The sequence below is a fragment of the Garra rufa genome, chromosome 22, assembly GCF_049309525.1.
Source record: "Garra rufa chromosome 22, GarRuf1.0, whole genome shotgun sequence".
Taxonomy (NCBI): Eukaryota; Metazoa; Chordata; class Actinopteri; order Cypriniformes; family Cyprinidae; genus Garra; species Garra rufa.
This window is the reverse complement of record NC_133382.1, coordinates 34,621,490-34,642,774: the sequence shown is the minus strand read 5'-3', so window position 1 is coordinate 34,642,774 and position 21,285 is coordinate 34,621,490. Positions and strand designations below refer to the sequence as shown.

Genomic DNA, 21,285 nt, shown 5'->3' with positions numbered 1-21,285 from the left:
ACTTTCTGAGAGACACTTTCTGTACCTTTCCAAATCATACTCATTCAAATAAATTTGCCACAGTTTACCTCCACTTGTAGTGTAGTAACATCTACAAGTGATATGAATGATTCTGAGCTAAATTTCAAGCTAGTGTCCCAGAAAAGGGTATGAATACTTACGCAATGGAATCGGGTCAGTTTTTTATTTCTAATAAATTTGCTAAGTTGTTACAAACCTGTTTTGTGCTTTGTCAATATGGTGTAAGGAGTGTAGACCGATGTGGAAAAAAGTAATTTTAAAGCAATTTAAAATAAGGCTGCAACATAAAGCTGCAACATAATTTGTAATTAATCAATAATCTCCCCCTGTAATCATCATCTTAAAGAATAAAAGTTTATGTAAACTGGAAATGACAGTAAAATATATGTATAGACACAGTTTTAGAGTTTTAAAATTTACCCGAGTGTTGTTAAACCAAGTACAGTTTTACCACAAAATTCAATTCAATTCAATTTGGTACCAGAATAGCACTTGAGTTGCCCAGCTTTTCTACCATTTTTTTAAATCTTGTTGAATCAAAAAGCTCCTTTCAGTACACTATCCAGATATTATTCGCTACTGTTTCTTAAAAATCAAGTATTTGGACACTCAACCTATTTGACCTACTGCTTTTCTCCATACTGCGTTGCAGGGACACCAAGTATGTTTACAGCCGGCGAGTTTAGCGTTGCATAGCCTAGCACAGAGTCTGTGGCCTGCAGACGGGTGATGTTAAAAAAGTAAAGGAACAAGCATCGCCAAGTAGCTTGTATCAGGTTGGCAGCACTAGAACAGAGGAGGCACTCAAGGCCCTTGTAAGAGGAGACACCATTGTTGGGGTACCGTGTCGGAGAAGGAAAGAAGGGATGATGAAATGAAAGAGTGGAATGAAGGGGGTGGCTGGCCCATCAGATAGCTTTCACCTTCTCAAAGCACAGCTCTTGGCTTTGAAAGGGCCACTCAAAGGTCACGGCCTTTTCAAGACTCAGAGCCGCACCGTTTGTGTTTGGGCCTATTGTTTGACGCTGCCTTGTACGTCAGGCCTGTAGACGTCACGTATGCGGAGTGGACGGCTCTGTGAATCACTTGTGCTATCTCCTGAGTACAGCGTGGAGCGGAAACCTCATGTTCAGACAGGTGTCATGGATGCCTGCCTTGTTACACAGAGTTTCTTGATGAAGGTTAAAGAGATAAGTATTGATTCTGGTTCTGAGGAACAACAAAAAGGTTACGTTTATTTATTTTTTTCACCAGTAGAAGGTCAACCATGCCTTTATTTATTTGTATTTTTTTATTTTATATAATTTTATTTTTTAAGAAATGTTCATTTGTCTTGTGGTGTAGTTTCTCATATCTTCAGAAAGAAAAGTTCCCTCTATCTTTGACTTACTGGTGAGGACAGTGATGTGTCATATGTTGAAGTGTGAAACTGATCTGCCTAATATAATGTGGCATCACACCTGCAGCTGCTGTGACCAAACTCATTAAGGGTCATTAAAGGTGTGAAGGAAATTTGACACGTTTGTCTATGTGTGTGTGTGTGTGTGTGTGTGTGTGTGTGTGTGTGCACCTGGTATTCATCACGTTGTGGGGACCAAATGTCCCCACAAGGATAGGAATACCAGTAGATTTTGACCTTGTGGGGACATTTCTCAGGTCCCCATGAGGAAACAGGCTTATAAATCATGCACAATGAGTTTTTTTGAGGAAGTAAAAGTGTGCACACTCTCCTGTGAGGGCTAGGTTTAGGTGTAGGGTAGGTGTAGGGCGATAGAAAGTACGGTTTGTACAGTATGAAAACCATTACGCCTATGGAATGTCCCCATAAAATGTAAACCCAACATGTGTGTGTGTGTGTGTGTGTGTGTGTGTGTGTGTGTGTGTGTGTGTGTGTGTGTGTGTGTGTGTGTGTGTGTGTGTGTGTGTGTGTGTGTGTGTGTTAATTAAATGCCATGTGAAGGTCCTAAAGATGCTAGCAGGATGTCTATTCAAGGAATGATTCTTATTTTAGTCCTAAAAGTGAGAATTTAGTTTTTTTACTCACCCTTATGTTATGTAAATAAACAAAAAAAACTTTATCAGTACTTACAATTGTCCAACTTGTGTGCTTTATTGAAGAGTCTTTTGAATTCTTATGATAGCTTATGTAAGGAACATATTTAAATTTACACTACCATTCAAAAGTTGGGGATCAGTAAGACATTAATGAATACTTTTATTGAGCAAGAATGCATTAAATTAATTAAAGCAACACTAAGTAACTTTTCCCTCAACGCTCCCTCTACAGGTTGGAAGCGGAATTGTCAACACTAAAGAGTTGTTTTTACCTTAAAATAATGTTTCCGAACTCGTGTCAGTGGTTCATCAACTCATAACAGGATGAAACGGCACTTTCGTATTCACTTTGCGACCCTCTATCGGCCATAACAGCACTATGTAAGTTTGGGTCGTCGGGTCGCGGTTTTGTAGTTCAAATGAGACTATAAATGCGACTTGCTTTACGGCAGGCTTCACAAAAGGTTTTCATACTTTTATAAAGTCATACAACATACTCTACCTTGTCACTGGACATCGTTATTTCCAAAGCCGGTCCTGGATAGCCTCCAAACAAATAACGTGCATGTGACGCAACGGTAGGCTAAATTATTTTAGACAGCAGTAATGGACAATTCCGCTTCCAACCTGTAGAGGGAGCATTGAGGGAAAAGTTACTTAGTGTTGCTTTAAAAGTGACAGCAAAAGATATTTGTAATGTTGCGAAATATTTCTATTTTTAAAAATGCTGTTCTTTTAAACTTTCTATTCATCATATAATTTAAAAAAATAATGTTCACATTCACATTTTACAGAAAAGTGTTTAATTTTTGGAGCCAGATGTGGTCACTAATGGACGACAACATTTTAGTGCCACATTTAAAAAAAAAAAAAATTAAAAATCTTAAGATTACAAGATTAAAGTCATAATATTTTAAGAATAAACTCAAAATGTTTCGAGAATAAAGTTGAAATTCTGAGAATAAAGTTGGAATTCCGAGAATAAAATAGAAATACTACGAGAATAAAATCGAAATATTTTGAGAATAAAATCTAAATATTTCGAGAATAAAATCAAAATATTTCGAGAATAAAGTCGAAATACTTCGAGAGTAAAGTCAAAATGTTTTGAGAGTAAAGTCGAAATGTTTCGAGAGTAAAGTCGAAATGTTTCGAGAATAAAGTGGAAATGTTTTAAGAATAAAGTCGAAATGTTTCGAGAGTAAAGTCAAAATGTTTCGAGAGTAAAGTCAAAATGTTTTGAGAGTAAAGTCGAAATGTTTCGAGAATAAAGTCAAAATGTTTCGAGAGTAAAGTCGAAATGTTTCGAGAGTAAAGTCAAAATGTTTCAAGAATAAAGTCAAAATGTTTCGAGAATAAAGTCAAAATGTTTCAAGAGTAAAGTCGAAATGTTTCGAGAGTAAAGTCAAAATGTTTCGAGAATAAAGTCGAAATGTTTTAAGAATAAAGTCGAAATGTTTCGAGAGTAAAGTCAAAATGTTTTGAGAGTAAAGTCGAAATGTTTCGAGAGTAAAGTCAAAATGTTTTGAGAGTAAAGTCGAAATGTTTCGAGAATAAAGTCAAAATGTTTCGAGAGTAAAGTCGAAATGTTTCGAGAGTAAAGTCAAAATGTTTCGAGAATAAAGGCGAAATGTTTCGAGAATAAAGTGGAAATGTTTTAAGAATAAAGTCGAAACTTCCTGGTGATCTCAATCTGAATTAAAATTTTCGAAACATTTCGCCTTTTTCTCAAAACATTTTGACTTTATTCTCATAGTATTTTTTACTTCATTCTATTAGTAGTATTCTTGTAGTATTTCGACTTTATTCTCGTAATATTAAAACTTTATTCTCATATTATTTCTACTTTATTCTTGAAATATTTTGACTTTATTCTCGTAGCATTTCAACTTTATTCTCGAAATATTTCAACTTTATTCTTGTAGTATTTTGACTTTATTATCATAGCATTTCAACTTTATTCTTGTAGCATTTCAACTTTATTCTCGTAGTATTTTGACTTTATTATCATAGCATTTCAACTTTATTCTTGTAGCATTTCAACTTTATTCTCGTAGTATTTTGACTTTATTATCATAGCATTTCAACTTTATTCTTGTAACATTTCAACTTTATTCTCATAGCATTTCAACTTTATTCTCATAATATTTCGACTTTATTCTCGTAGAATTTCAACTTTGTTCTCGGAAATATTTCAACTTTATTCTTGTAGTATTTTGACTTTATTCTCATAATATTTCGACTTTATTCTTGTAGCATTTCAACTTTATTCTTGTAGCATTTCAACTTTATTCTCGTAGCAATTCAACTTTATTTTCGTAGTATTTCGACTTTATTATCGTAGCATTTCAACTTTATTCTCAAAATATTTCGACTTTATTATCGTAGCATTTCAACTTTATTCTCAAAATATTTTGACTTTATTCTCGTAGCATTTCAACTTTATTCTCAAAATATTTCGACTTTATTATCGTAGCATTTCAACTTTATTTTCGTAGTATTTCGACTTTATTCTTGTAGTATTTCAACTTTATTCTCGTAATATTTTGACTTTATTCTAGTAAATTCGACTTTATTCTCGAAATATTACAACTTTAATCTTGTAATCTTACATTTAAGGTGGCACCAAAATGCTGCCATACTAATGAAATGAAAGTGCTTAAAAAAATCAACATGTCAGTGACAAAATAATGGTAATTTAAATGTTTGTGTGATCTATTCATCTCAAGGTTTTAATAGAGATTGAATGGGGCAAGACAGAAGATGCACTTTGTTGAGGATGTTTAGTAACGAATGCATCTCTTCTGCACTTCTCTTTCCTCCTTTCTCCACTTCTTGCTATGATTAAGGATCTGTTTTGCTCTAACCCATCCCATTGAAGCAGAATAGCCGTCTGTCAATGATATATTGCTTGCAATGTGTGTGTGACAGTGTTACAGTGAGTTACAACCCCGCCTGTGTGTTTGTGTGTGTATATCTTCCCCCAGTGAGGCCCCTCTACTGCTACAGCTGTCCCCCTCATTGCCATTCTCCATCAGGCTAATAGCAACAGGTGTCTGAGTCGGTCCACACCCGCTTCTCTGTAGCCATGACAACTAGCGTGTCACACAAAAAAAGGGAGGGGACATAGTATCTGGAGGAGACGCACACATAGATGTCAACGCAAACACACCAGCATTCATGCATGCTTTATCACCAGCATGCACACACATGCATCTCTATGGGTACACCAGCAAACAGTGACCTGTGTGTGATGGAGAGACACATAAAGACAAACATCTGTCCACTGATCTTCAGCAGGTCAGATGGTGGACGTCTCATCTTAAAGCCTGGCTCACTTGCCATATGTGTCTCAAGTGCATTCAACTCAGTTTTTTCACCAATTTTGTATGTACCCATATATATGTGACCTTGGACCACAAAACCATCTTAAGTAGCACAGATATATTTGTAGCAGTAGCCAAAAATAGACGGCATGGGTTAAAATGATAATTTAGGATATTAAGTAAAGATCACGTTCCATAAAGATATTTTGGAAATTTTGTACCATAAATATATGAAAACTTAATTTTTGATTAGTAATATGCCTTACTTAATTTTTGATTAGTTTTCATATATTTATGGTAGAAAATTTCCAAAATATCTTTATGGAACTTGATCTTTACTTAATATATATATATATATATATATATATATATATATAAGCATTTTTTATTTTTTATTTTAAATGTTTTTTATTGTTTTTTATATGAATACATTATTTAATATTCATTTGTATTATTTAATATATTTATAATATATAAATTACTAAAATTTACATTTTTTAGAATTGTATTTAAATAATTCAATAGGTCCCACAATAATAAAAAAAAAATCGTAGGTACCAAATATATCTAAAAATATAATTTTTCGCTCATTAAGCAAAATGTATTGACATATTTTGTACTTTTTTATATTATAATATAATTAAATTATTAAATGATAATTTATATTATAATTACATAATGATTCAAATAAATATGTTATTTTTTTATGTATGTGAAATTTGTATATGAAATTAGCTAGAATATATTAAAGTCTAAATTATTTATTTATTTATGTATTTATTTGCTTAGTATCTTATATATTTATTTGTATTAATTTATTAATGTTTTTATTTACATTTCAACTTTTACATTTATGTATTTATTTATTTAAAGTTCTGTTTTTTTCACATGATTTGTCACTTCAGAATGCTTCATTAAAAACATTTAGAATTTTATATATAGCCAAACATTTCAATGTTTAAAGTTCCCACAATAAATAAATAAATAAATAAAATATCCTAGGTCCCAAATAAATCTAATAAAGCAAAATATAATAATTATATAATATAATGAAATGTCTTTTTTTATGTAATAATATTTTATATTATTATTTTTATATTGTAATATTAAAGTAATAATATTATTTTATTGCCAAAATGTACTGTGTCTCTTTTTACGTTTAAAAAATTTAATTATATAAGTTTTATTATTTTTTAAACCTTTTTTTAATGGTTTTTAAAAAATGTTAGAATTTTTTATTTATTCAAACAATTCAATATAAGGTCCCACAATAAAAACAAACAAACGAACAAAAAAAGGTCCTAAATTAAATTAAATTAATATTATTTTTAATTATTATTATTTTATAATATTATTATTACCTTGAATGTTTATAATTTAAAATATAAATGTAATTTTTAAAAAATGTAGAATTTTATATATATTCAATATATGATCCCCCCCAAAAAACAAGTTCCCAAATAAATCTAAAAATATCATTTTCACTCTTTCTTTTTTGTGGTTAAATATAGCCTAGACATCTTCATCAACAATTTTAGCTTTAATTAAACGATCCTTGCATTTTCCACACTTCCACTTCTCGTGGAATCTTCTTCCACTTCTTCGTGGAATTGAAATTTCCACATCATAGGAATAATGTTTTCATTTAACGTGTGCATGTTTCAGTAGTGCCAGGCTGGCGGTTTCATATCCCTGAGCTGTTGGAGTCAGGCTGACTTCAGTGGATTTGCCACTATGGGTTTTATTTCCCAGGGTAGCATCGTATTGCCCGTGTTACATCATAGCTTTATCTGTGACTCATATGATGCCTTGGAGAACTGAACTCTCTTATGATAAAGCATGGCTGAGTTTACACACACATATCACAATGCCTAGATCAGTAATATGAACAGATCGAATCACTCTGTCTGCCACTGTCAAGTTGTTGCATAATTGTGGGATCTGACACCTCTTCATATCTGTGTCCTCATCATTGGCTTCATGTAACCGCTCAATAGGCAGTCAGCTTGTCTTTCTCTTTCATTTTCTTTGCCTTGTTTTTCTCTCTCTTCCTCCGTTTACCGGTAGGATAAAGTTTTATTCATTAAGAGGCTCACCCTGTTCTCCCTAGGGTTTATCCTGCTCAGTCAAAACACGAAAACATTTGGAGGCGCGTGGTTGGTGCGTGTGTTTCAGACGTGCAGATCAGCACGTTTGTTTAAGGCAAATATGCAAATTTGTCTTGATGAATGATGTGAGTTTTGGTGAAAGTATCTGTTTGTGTGAATAATTGAAGATGGGAGGAGTCAGTCGGAAATAGGGACACAGACATTACACACAGTGCATAAATGACAGAAAGCTGCTGCATTTTGTAAAAATGTCAACTGATGCATGACACAAAGTATAAACATTTAAGCAATGGTGAGTTTTAAGATGATACATTTAGTTTGTTAGTAAGAAAGCAATGCTTGTAGGTCCTTTTTATTATACTTGCTACAATTTCTATTTCTACATTTATTTATTTATTTTTATTTCAATTTTTTTTTATCACGGTTTTTATTAGCTTTTGCTTTTTTTAAATCTCATTTAGTTTTTTTAAATTTTATCTTGCTTTTTTTGTCGATCAGGATAAACAACGGACTTCAGTAAAAATTCTTAACTTGCTCTGACTTTTGTATTTTTCTGCTTTTGTTTTGTGTTTTGTTTTGTTTTTTGTTTTTTGACTGTATTTTTGTGGGGTTTTTGTAGCTTTATGTTGCTTTGTTTTGTTTTTCTTTGTTGTTTCATTTTGTTTTGTTGTTGTCATTTAGGATAAACATTGGACTTCAGTAAAAATTCTTAATTTGCTTTGAATTTGTATTTTTCTGGAGGGGTTTTGTGTTGCTTTGTTTTTTTTTTTGGGGGGGGGGGGTCTGTTTTTTTATTTACATGTTTACTTTTTTTGGTTTTATTAGCTTTTGCTTTTTTATCTCATTTAGTTTTTTTTTATTTTATTTTGCTTAGTTTTTTTGTCGATCAGAATAAACATTGAACTTAAAAAAATTCTTAACTTGCTGTGACTTTGTATTTTTCATTTTTCGTTTTGTTTTGTTTAGTTTTTTTTTTTTTTTTTGCTTTTTGTTGCTTTGTTTTGTTTTGTTTTGCCGATCAGGATAAACAAGGGACTTCAGTAAAAATTCTTAACTTGCTCTAACTGTATTTTTGTGGGGTTTTTGTAGCTTTTTGTTGCTTTGTTTTGTTTTGTTTTGTTTTGTCTATCAGAATAAACATCAGACTTCAGTAAAAATTCTTAACTTGCTCTAAATGTATTTTTCTTTTTTTTTCCTTGATTTGTTCTGTTTTGTTTTGTTTTTTGTTTTGCTTTGCTTTGTTTTGTTTTGTTTTGTTTTGTTTTGTTTTTGTCGATTCAGGATAAACTTTGCACTTCAGTAAAAATCCTTAACTTGCACTTTGTATGTTTCATTTTTTTTCCCCCATTGCTTTATTTTGTGTTTTTATTTTCTTTTGTTTTGGGGTTTAATTTACATGTTTACATTTTTTGTTTTATTAGCTTTTGCTTTTTGTTTTGTTTTGCATTTAGTTTTGTTTTATTTCATTTTGCTTAGTTTTTTTGTCGATCAGAATAAACATTGGACTTCAAAAAAATCTTAACTTGCTCTGACTTTGTATTTTTCTTTCTTGTTTTTTTGCTTTTTGTGTTTTGTTTAGTTTTTTGTTTTGTTCTGCTTTGTTTTTACCGATCAAGATAAACAACAGACTTTCTTTTTTTGGTTGCTTTTTGTTTTGTTTTGCTTTGATTTTTTTTATTATTTTTTTTTTTGTCAATCTGGATAATCATCAGACTTCAGTTAAAATTCATAACTTTTTTTATTAGCTTTTGCTTTGCGCTGCTTGTTTGTTGCTTTGCTTTGCGTTGCATTGCGTTTTGTTTTGCATTTTTTGTTCTGTTTTGTTTTTGTTGATCGGGATAAACATCAGACTTCAGTAAAAATTCTTAACATGCTCTCCGTTTCGTCTAATTGCTATCCAGGAGGGACAAATTAGATTTTAAAAGACTTTTCCCTGCAAGCTAATTTTTCACAGCTGATATATACAGTATGTTTTTTCTATCTTTTTTTTATTCGTAAAAAAGGTGTGCAAATTGGGATTCAGAACTTTTCCCTGTATTTTTAACTCTTTTGGTCTTTATAGCTTTGAAGAGTTAAAAATGTTCAGTCAGTCATGGTGAAGAGATTTTGATTATTATAATCATGTCTTCTGTCAAACACTAAATAATAGGAAGCAATTACTTTCCAAACAGACGCAGAAAATGGTGAACAAAACTTCCAGTGAACAAAAGCCTTACATATAGTATGAAACTTCCTCACATAAATCTTTTCTACTTTTATAAAGTGAATCTGACTCATTATGATCTCAGATTGTTGGGTTACAGAGCCACAGTAGTCTGTTTTACAGAGTTTTTAGTATGCATCCTGCAGGAGCCAACACAACCACCTCCTTTCTGATACATTATGACCACTGCTGTATTTTAATAAGCTGGATAGATCCCAATATTCACCTCCCTTTGCTGCTAATCTTCACCCCGTGGTTAATTGGTAACTCCATCCGCCTGGCTGACTTGGACTGTCGCCCCCAACGACCGTGCCATTCTTTGTGCTTATTTAAATAACTCATATTGCTAATTGATTTCATGTCGGTGCATTAGCAGGCTGTTGCTCAGACCCTGGCTGATCTTTGACGCAATTTAATATTTCACGACCACGCTCCGCTTTTAATTTTAGCACCCTTTATTCACGCATGGCTTGTTTTGTTTTTGTGCACTGACTCATATGTTGCAGATAGGTGTGTGTTAGCATGGTCTCAAACAAATTGGGGTATCATTTAATTGGCATTTCATAAAGTATTGTGCAGTGTAATGATGCCTAAAGGCTCTTTGAGTTCTCATGTCACCTTTATGAACATATGAATTAGTCAGTGGACTAGTGGAGCAGTTAGCGTCTGGCCAGGTGAATGCCCTCTGTCCTTTATGCAGGTGGAAACCAAAGATGGCTTTCCCGAATAACCCGCCGCCCCTTAATGGGCCTCTTTTGCTCTCTCCTTTGTGGCAGTGAGACTAAGAGGGGAGACCTCAGAAACAACTGGTTTCAGATGGTTGACCAGTGATTCTCATCGGTCACAGATGGGCTTGTGTTATCGCCAACATTGGGCAGCATTGTTATGTTTTAAAAAGGAGCTTTTAAGATGAAATCTCCACATTTTTTATCGCTTATAGGTTGTTTTTTAGTTATTTAGGAGATGTAGCTGAGTTATGAATTGTTTTAGGTTTAAGGTTTTGTTTTGCTTTTTTGGCTTTGATTTGCTTTGCATTCTGTTTAGCTTTGTTTGTTTGTTTGTTTTTTGGCTTTGTGTTTTGCGTTTAGTTTATTTTTTTCGCTTTGCATTTAATTTGATTAGTTTTTTTGTTTTGTGTTGCAGTTTGATTTGCTGTGCTTTTGTGTTTTGAGTTTTGTTTTGCTTTGCGTTTTTTGCTTTGCTTTTTTTTTTGCTTTGCGTTTTGTTTTGCTTTTGTTTTTACTTTGTTTTTTGCTTTGCTTTGCTTTATTTTATTTTTTTTGCATTTTCTTTGTTTTATTGTTTTACTTTGTTTTGTTTTGCTTTTGTTTTCTTTACTGTATTTTAGTTTTTAGTTTTTTAGTTTAGTTTAGCTTTGCGTTTTGTTTGGTGTTTTGTTTTGCTGTAGTTTTTTCTTTGTTTTTTTGTTTTGCTTTGTGGTTTGCTTTGCTTTGTTTTGCATTTTGTTTTGTGTCACATTTTGTTTTGCTTTGTGTTTTGTGTTGCATTTTGTTTTGCTTTGCATTTTAGTGCTTTTGTTTTTTCGCTTTGCTTTTTGTTTAGTTTTCCTTTGCCTTGCATTTTGTTTTCCAGGGCTCGAAATTAACTTTTTTACTTGGTAGCACTGGTGCTCCCAACTTTAAAAAGTTAGGAGCATCCCAAAAAATTTAGGAGCACCCAATTTCTTTTTAGTTATGCGCCGATCTTGATTCTTCATGGGCGATTCTGATTAACAGATTTTGATAGCCCAAAAATTAATTTAACTAGCCCAAATTAAAAAAGACATTTTTTTTTAAATATAGAAAATCAGATAGGAGTCTAAATGTCAATCAAAAATGTTTTCAATACACAAATATAAACAAATATCAAGGAAGGAATTTTATTTCACCATTTAGTGTCGCTGCAGCATTTTAAAATATCAATTTAAGGCAATTTATGACCCCTTTTTTTTTAAAGAGCTGGGGTTGGACAATGTACGGTAGAATATTAAGCCATAAAATTACATGATTTATAATTCAGATACAGACACAAAAAAAAATATCTAATAAAATGGCATTTCAACCTTTATACCATTAAAAGGGATAAATCAAGTTTATAATTTCTTATATTTATATAAGATATATAACATTAGTATTACTTAATTGTTTAGATTTTTAAAAGGCACATTAAATTCTTTCACATTTACACATGGATCGATAATTGCAATAATTTGACCATAAACAGTTGAAAAAATGTATTAGAAATAAAAATTAATGTTTGTCACGAGGGGGCGCTTTAGGAGCGCTGAAATAATACGGTTTCCATGGTAACAGCTGTACACAAACCAGCCTTAACGCAGTTTTATCAGACATGAATTGACAATGCAAACGACACGTTTCTGAGGACAGTCGGTTCCCTTCAGATACATTCATATAAAGACATCCGTGCCGCGTTTTGACTTTGAAACGAACAGCTTGCATATTTATTCAATGACATCATTGCCTTTTTGAAGATTTATCCAGCCCTATCGCGATCGACTTTCCGTCTCTTAAACTTATACGTTAATCAAGACTTTTCTTACACCATTTTACATGTTTATAACTTTTTATGGCCTTGCATTTGATACAAATAAATTGAGGAGTTTTAAGGACCTGCAGAAGTCCTCTACTTCACGATAGTACGTCTGACAGTCCGGTGAAACATTCTGGTAGCCTTACTGGAAACACAAGAGCCCAGGGACGTTGGGCTAGCGATTTTACGAGCCCTGCCGGCTAATATCTCAAATCTGCATTTAAGGTAATAATGTGAAGATTAACTTAAATAGTTATGTAATGTTGGAGAAATCGGCGAAACCGTCACTGTATCAGCTCACAGCAGTCTGTGCAGTAAGGATAGCGACAGTTTTGAAATCGAGTCGCACCACAATCATTTCTCTCACTCGCACAAATGCTTCCAAATATAATTAGAGGTCGCACAGGTTAATTTTTGGTCGCATATGCGACCAAAATGGTCGCAATTTCGAGCCCTGTTTTCCTTTTTTTGCTTTTTTTTTTTGCTTTGCATTTTGTTTTGTTGTTGTTTTGTTTTGGTCAGGATAAACATCAGATAAAAATTCTTAACTTGCATGAAAAACAGATCCTAGGATAAATTCCAGCTACCTGAGATTTCATATTGCGTTAGATATTGTACATTAGCCTGTGATCTCATCACATGTTCTATCCTGTTTTCCTGTTTACTCTGTTTTATCGCTTAATGGAGTTGCTTAGCAGCAATTGAACGTCATTTGGAAAGGACAATGACTTTAGCTGGTCTTTCCCATTGGTCCTTATGGTACATTGATTGCCACAGGGTTTATTTGCACAGGTATGATTAAACCTAAGCACTCAGGGGCTCAAGAAAAGTAATTAAAAGACCAGTCGAAGATAAATGTCATTCTACTGTACGATGGGTCTGATACGCCTGTTAGGTTTCATGATATCACAGATCTTCTTATGTCTAAGGCTCTAACAATCTGGTAAAGAGTAAGTGTGATTTTGCATTTACCCATGAAGAACAGAAGTCTTCTATCCATGAGGTCAACCTTGTCACTGCCCACCCAGATGGTCTGACACACCCTACACAGCTGATAGAATATCATTCTCTCAGTGTGTTTCAGTCCATGTGTGTGGGACGACACAAACTATACTCATTTAAACGTTAACTTCATTGCACAGAACCAGTTTGAAATCCCAATCATGTGTCAAATTTAAGAACCTTTTCTGCATTTGAAAGGTTCCATGGATGTTCAAGGTTCTTCATGGAACCATTGATGCCAATGAAGAACCTTTATTTTTAAGAGTGTAATACTTTTCAAAAACAATAAAAAATCTTACAGACTTGTATTTTTTTTTTTTTTTTTTTTTTTCAAAACATTATGTTAGCATGAGACAATTGTTTTTGTTTTGGCTATTCAACTTTATTTTATTCAGTGTGGCAGCATAGTCATGGTCAGATCATTTATGCATCCACTTTATTGGACCCTCTATCCAACTTTGGCATACAGTAGGTGTACAGTATTGGCTTTTATCAAGAGCAGGGACCATTTCAGGTGAGTGGAACCTGATCAGTGACCCTGTACTGATTACAGTGCGTCATTCTCTCGTGCCACGTAAGGTATACTGGCACTGGTGTCTTAAGAACACTAGGACTGGCCAAACTGCCATTCTACAGCTGTCACTGTGCGAATGATGAGATAACATAAACTCACGTACCATATGCCTGAGAGCATGATAATGCACTCATCGTAAATAAACCCCTCACAAACAACCACACACGATCCTTTCTATGGATCCTTTGATCAGTATAAAATCCAAAAGAACAGCCTTTATTTGAAGTAGAAAACTTTCACGACATTATAAATGTCTACTAAACGTCAGTAAACACTTATTGCCAACAGTAGCGATCAAAACGAAAGTATATTAACGCTTGTATGTATTGTAACGCTTATCCTCTTCCGCCAGGCGACAACTGCACGTTTAAAAAAGTATTTATCATTGAATCATTCATTCAGGAGATTGCAATAGTAAAACAAGTCTTTAATAATTGAGACACTGACATATTTAATAATTTTGATTAAATATATTTTAAGCAATAAACACGGTCAGAGCCACTAAATTATGTTATTTTGTTTTGTAATCTTTTTTTTTTCTTAAGAATCATGAGAGAATCGTGATCTCCAATTTAAAAAAAAATCATGATTTTAATTTATCCAGCTTTAGTTTACATGTTTATTACAGCATATAATTCATTAAAACAAAAGCTTAATTTTATTGCATTTTGGCCCGGTTTCACAGACAGGGCTTAGACTAAGCCAGAATTAGGCCATAGATCAATTAGGACATTTAAGTAATTTTTATAAACATGCTTAGAAAAAAAACATTACCGGTGTGCATCTTAAAACAATAAAAAGGCACTTATATATTTTAAGATGAGTCAGTGCAAGTATATTTCAGTTGAAACAGCTCAGACTTACATTTTAGTCTAGGACTAGGCTTAAGCCCTGTCTGTGAAACTGGGGGTTTGTGTTTAATAAAAAACTATTTTTGTATTATTTCACTATATATTTTACTATATATTTCATCGAGGGTTTCTTTAAAAAAAAAAGTTTAAAAATCTTGTTTCGTCTCCTTCTCGTGAACCGGTCTCGTTTCTCGTCTCGTCTCGTGGGATAAGTCTCGTCACACCCCTAACGTCTACCATCACTTTTAATGCATCCTTGTTAAATAAAAGTATTCATTTCATCCAAAAAGGATGGCAAACTTTTGAACGGTAGTGTATCTCTCTCTCCTCATGTTTGTCTTTGTAATAAGCAGAGCAAATTACATAAATACAATACAATGCTTTAACATTTTGTCCACTCCGTTCGGACAAATGCAGCGAGGCATGTCCTTTTAGTCCTTTTCACCTTGTCTCTCCACCTTTCTGCCATTCGTTTCCTCACCCAGTCTTTTCTCTTCCTCTGTTCGCAAAGAACGTCTGTATGTTTGCATTGTGTGCCGTTATAATTGGCCTCTTTTAAAAGTCAGATCTCCTCTGCTGCATTTCAATTGAGAGGCTTCAAAGAGAAAGCTGGGGTTTGTGTTTGAACGGGTCATCAAACGATTTGGGTGTGTTTTCATGATCCCTGACTAACTCGAACGTTGGCTCTGAATGCCAAGGCCCTTCAGAATGAGTGGTGCTCTTGATACAACCAGGTTCAGCCTCATGGTTACATTCGGAGCAATCAAAGCCACCCATTTGCTCCTTAAATGATTGGAAGCATTTTCCAAAATGTAGATGTAAAAATAGAAGCTGAATTAGGCTGGATGTCTTCCATCAGGATGCACTCACCTTTTGCTTTTAAACCACACAAGCCGCATCTTTTATGTGGATGCATTATGATATTTCTATTTAGAGGTGTTATGACACTCTGTGTCACTGTAACCGAAGTAAATGGCCTTTGTAGTTAATGTTAGCTGATAGCTGGCTGTGATTCCCAGTATATTGTGTTCTCAGGTACAGGTAGTGAGTAAAAGGCTAGAATGGGATCAATGCAGTGCATATAAATCATGTTTTTCTTTCCCTCCTTTTCAGGTGGTGGTGTTGATGGACCCTATGGAGGATCCAGATGATATTCTTCGAGCTCATCGATCCAGAGAGAAGACTTACATGTTTGATGTGGCCTTCGATTATTCAGCCACGCAGGCAAGCCCATTCTGTGTTTGTGTCTGTGTATGTTTGTAAAAGTGGATTGGTTTGAAGCACATGTACACTGCTGTTCAAAAGTTAAGGATCAGTAAGATTTTTAATGTTTTGTAAAGAAGTCTTATGCTGTTGAGTTCCATTTATTTTAATTAAAATACAAAATATATGAAATATTATTGCATTTTAAAATAACAGTTTTCAATTTTAATATACTTTAAAATATAATTTATTTCTGTGATGCAAAGCTGAATTTTCAGCATCAGTGTCACATGATCCTTCAGAAATCGTATGCTGATATATAAATATGCTGATTTATTATCGATGTTGGAAACAGTTGTGCTGCGTAATATTTTTGTTAAACCTGTGATGCTTTTTTCAGGATTCTTTGATGAATTAAGTTTTTAAAAAATAATTTATTCAAAACAGAAGTCTTTGTAATTATTCTAAAATTATTCAGCTTTGCATCACAGGCATACATTCTATTTTAAAGTATATTAAAATACAAAACCACTATTTTATATTGCAATAATATTTCACAATATTACTGTTTTTTTTCTGTGTTTTTATAAAATAAACACAGCCTTGATGACTTCTTTAAAGACATTACAAATCTTTCTGATCCCAAACTTTTGAACCGCAGTGTATCTACAAAAGTTAACATGTTGTTGAAAGAGATCACTTGTTTTGCAATTAATTGTCTTTACTGTGCATTTGTGGTTATTGTGTGTTTGAATGAAAAATGTAAATGCTGTGGTTAAACATGTTTCATATGTGCTTTCCATAGGACGAGGTGTACAGATCCACCACTAAAGGCTTGATTGAAGGTCTCATATCAGGGTACAATGCCACTGTTTTTGCCTACGGACCCACAGGTCAGTATAGATTTTTATTTCATACTAAAGGCTGGACAATAAATTATTTTTAATTAGATTAGTAAATTTGATTTTTTTTATTCTGATTTTGCAGTTGTGTTATCTTTGTTATTTGTGACCCTGGACCACAAAATCAGTCATGAGGGTCTTTTATACATCAATAAATAAGCTTTCCATTGATGTATGTGTGCTAGGATAGGACAATATTTAGCCGAGATACAACTATTTGAAAAGCTGGAATCTGAGGGTGGAAAAAAATCTAAATATTGAGAAAATTATGGAAAGTTGTCCAAATTAAGTTCTGCATATTGCTGATTATTAATCAGAAATTAGGTTTTGAAACATTTAACGTAGGAAATGTACAAATTATCTTCATAAAACGTGATCTTTACTTACTACCCAAATGATTTTTGGCATAAAATCGATCATTTTAATCCCATACAATGTATTTTTGGCTATTGCTCCAAATATGCACATGCTACTTAAGACTGGTTTTGTGGTCCAGGGTCTTTTAATAGTGCCTTTGATTTAAACTTAAATGACAAAAAAGTTTTAGAGCTAGAAAGTCAGTAAGATTCTTTTCCATGAATTGGTTCAAACATCTTTGTGTACTCACTTAAATATGTTCAGGGAAATTCACCAATAAAAAGGAAAGATATATAGATGAACATATTGTTCTGTTTGCTTTATAAATGAGTGTTGGTAAATCCCCTGTGTCTTCACTTCTGACAATTAAATTGGCCCATATTAGGTCTGGTTAATTAAAAAAAACAAAACAAAAAAAAAAAACACCTATTTAATTTTTTTTTTCCCTTACACTTAAATGGCTTCCACAGTGGCCATATGTCCAAAGCAATAAAATCACAGACAAACCGGGCATGAGTCAAGACTAGGCCACACGGATAAGCCTTATCAACCTGATCTTCTTTCTTCCTGCTTACGGAACAGGTTCAGTCAACAAAGTCACATGCACTGATTTCACCAAAAAAATAAATAAAAAATCCCTAATTTTTATATGTAAGCCTATCTCACTGAATTCCAGCTGTCAATAACTTATTGGCTAATATTTCACCTAAAACAATTAATTAATTAAAGACATTTTATGCTGCTTAGAGTTCAATAAAAGTTCATTCCTGGAAAGCAGATGTCTGTGTGGCTCCCTGTGCTCGCGTGCTCTCATCTGTCCTCAGAGTGACTCTTACTGACTGTTCCTGTCTGTGGCCGTGGCTATATAAAGCTTAGATCTGCGCTCAGCCTGACGGGGATAAAAGCCACCTGTAAACATTATGTATCACTCACTATGACTCACCTCACACCTGTGCCTTCAGTTTATGCCATGCTGATGAACATGTGCTAATTATCTACAATTATTTCACATTCATGAAAAAAGGTGGTGTCGTTTAAAACGCAGATTTCGGGCCGATAAGCATGATTGATGCAAATGTATTAATATTTAATATTTTATTTTATTTTATAATGAAATTGTGTGTCCTAAAACATAGATGTGTGTGTCTACAGGTTGTGGGAAGACTTACACTATGCTGGGAACAGATAGAGAACCTGGTATCTACGTTCGCACATTAAACGACCTCTTCAAAGCCATCGAAGAAACCAGCGATGACATGCAGTACAGTGTCTCTATGTCCTACTTGGAGGTGAGAGCCTCATTTGGTTGCTAAATAGGATTTTAGCAGCCACTTTTTTTCTTGCATATCACCTGGAGAGTCGAGGTATCTAGATTTTGAGCTTGTAAAGATACTGTCACCCTATTGCCATGCTAAATAAATGCCCGTAGTAGAGTCAATTGCCCTCATTTAGTTTTAAACAATTTAAAAAGGTAACAGCTTAAGTGTTATGTGATAAGATAATCATCAGGCCCGTGCCGAGCGACCGATAGCACGTCTGTTTATCAGCTCTGTTTGCTTGAGGGAGGGGTAATCTTGTCGGCTTAGCGACTATCTCAGCATCTTTGATTACGGTGATGTTGTATTGATACTAGAAAGCTTGTTTTCCCACTGAGTTGTGATGGACTTGTCCAAATTTTACTCAAAACAAATACACGCATCCCTGATCCCCTACTGCGTTGGCCTAGAAACAAATCACTGTGCTTTATGTGGCTGGCCAAATAACACAGTTCTGCATCTTGACTGCTGACTTGCAAATAAGATCTAATATTACCTAGTTTGATGATGCTGAGTTTTAGAAATCCAATTATATATGGTTGAGGTCAAAAGTTTACATGCACCTTGCAGAATCTCCGAAATGTTAATTATTTTATTAAAATAGAAGGGATCTGAATAAAAACGCCACATAAAAGACATTTACATACAGCCCACAAGAGAAAATAATAGTTGAATTTATAAAAATGATACCCTTGATTGTTTAGTGATAGTTGTTCATGAGTCCCTTTTTTGTCCTGAACAGTTAAACATGCCTGCTGTTCCTCAGAAAAATAATTTCGGTCACAAAAATTCTTTAGGTTTCCAACATTTCTGTGTATTTGGACCCTTTTCAACAATGACTGTATTTTTGGAAATTTTGAGATCCATCTTTTCACACTGAGGACAACTGAGGGACTCATATGCAACTATTACAGAAGGTTCAAACGCTCACTGATGCTTCAGAAGGAAAAACTATGCATTAAGAGACGGGGGGTGAAAACTTTTTGAATTTGAAGATAAGGGTAAATTTAGCTTATTTTGTCTTCTGGGAAACATGTAAGCATCTTCTGTAGCTTCTGAAGAGCAGTACTAAATGAAAAAATATGGTATTTAGTTAAAATAAAGAAAAATGTGCACATCTTCATTGTGTTCAAAAGTTTTCACCCCCGGCTCTTGATGGATTGTTTTTCCTTCTGGAGCATCAGTGAGCTTTTGAACCTTCTGTAATAGTTGCATATGAGTCCCTCAGTTGTCCTCAGTGTGAAAAGATGGATCTCAAAATCATACAGTCATTGTTGAAAAGGGTTCAAATACACAAAAATGCTGAAAAACCAAAGAATTTGTGGGACCTGAAGGATTTTTCTGAAGATTAGCAGGCAGTTTAACTGTTCAGTTTAACAAGGGACTCATGAACACCTATCACTGAACAAAAAAAAAAAAAAACAGCTGTGGATCATTCAGGGAACAACACAGTATTGAGAATAAAGTGTATGTAAACTTTTGAACAGGGTAATTTTTATAAATTCAACTATTATTTTATCTTGTGGACTATATGTTAACGTCTTATATGTGAAATATCTTATTCATGTCAGTACTAAATAAAAAATAACCTGCATTTTGTGTGAACCCTCTTATTTTTTGCTAAAATAATTAACATTTTGCATATTCTGCAAGGTGTATGTAAACTTTTGACCTCAGCTGTATATTATAGATATGAGAAGAGCTCACTCTCAACTCTGTAAGTCTTTAAGATTTTTTCACATTTTATCTCCCAGGGCTCCAGTTTAGCCTTCAACCTCAATAGCTCTGTCCTGTTTTTGACAGCTGATGCATGTGCATTTGAGATCACATGTGTGAGCTGACAGCAGCTCCACTTCAGTTCTCTCAGCATCTTTTTTTCTCTCTCTCTCTGTCTCACATTCTCTGTCTCATTGCCCGTTTTGTCAATCAAAGTCTGTTCAGCAGCATTTCTGTAGTGACGGACGCTTGACAATGTGTTATTTCTACTTTACAATGTCGAAAGTGCTGCAATATCCTTCCACACAGTGTTCAAACATCACTTGAGGTCTTTGGTAAAAACCTAGACAGTCTTTTTCAATTTTATAGGATGTACTTGAACCTTATATTAAACCTTGTGCACTCGCTAACACACTAGCACACTTAGTATGCTCAAGCATCTTAACCTACACACACAGGCACACAGATTTGTTTGACTTCTTTAGGTTAAAGGGGTGTTTGGGATGTGCAGACCTATGAGTAAGCCGCTCCGTCCACAAACGGAAAGAGCAACCTTCAGTAAAGAGCACAATGCTCTCCTGTCCTCTGCTTTTCTTACACCTTCACATTAAAACTCCTGTTTACTTTGGGCCGTCCAAATGCTCAAGGGGACGCTTCCCTGGAGAGAAAGCGTTTTTATTTTCGGCTTCTGTGGTTTCGGTTCAGACCTCCCGGTTTATCCTGTCTCTTTTTTCTCTTTCCATCCATCTATATCTTTAGCAGGTCTTAAACTCATTCTCTGTCAATGGATTCTTTTCATACCTTCAGCGTCAGCCTAAAATTATCACATGCTTATGGCACATCACAGTGACCTCACTGACAGTGAGGAAATTTTAAGTTGGGGACGACTTAAATTGAGAGCTTCTGAGGTGACCACAGATTGCACTGAGGATGTGGCCTTGTTCTAAACCGGGTTGAATGAAGCTTATTGAAATAGGCTAAAATATATAATCCAACATTCATCTCTTGTCTAGCATCTTTAAAATACTGTATTTCCCTGCTGAAAAAAACAGCATATGCTGGTTAGGTATGTTTTGGTGCTGGGATGCTGGTTTTAGCTGG

At 34.0% G+C, this 21,285-nt stretch overlaps 1 protein-coding gene across 1 annotated transcript in view; it reads left to right on the top strand.

Annotated features, from left to right (window-relative positions):
• kif19 (kinesin family member 19) overlaps window positions 1-21,285 on the top strand; it is a 61,844-nt gene that overhangs the window by 27,195 nt on the left and 13,364 nt on the right. Inside the window, exons 3-6 of the mRNA XM_073827927.1 lie at window positions 15,804-15,914; window positions 16,699-16,786; window positions 18,305-18,441; window positions 20,223-20,300. Of these exons, the coding sequence (XP_073684028.1) occupies window positions 15,804-15,914; window positions 16,699-16,786; window positions 18,305-18,441; window positions 20,223-20,300 (414 nt within the window). The remainder of the gene's footprint in view (window positions 1-15,803; window positions 15,915-16,698; window positions 16,787-18,304; window positions 18,442-20,222; window positions 20,301-21,285) is intronic.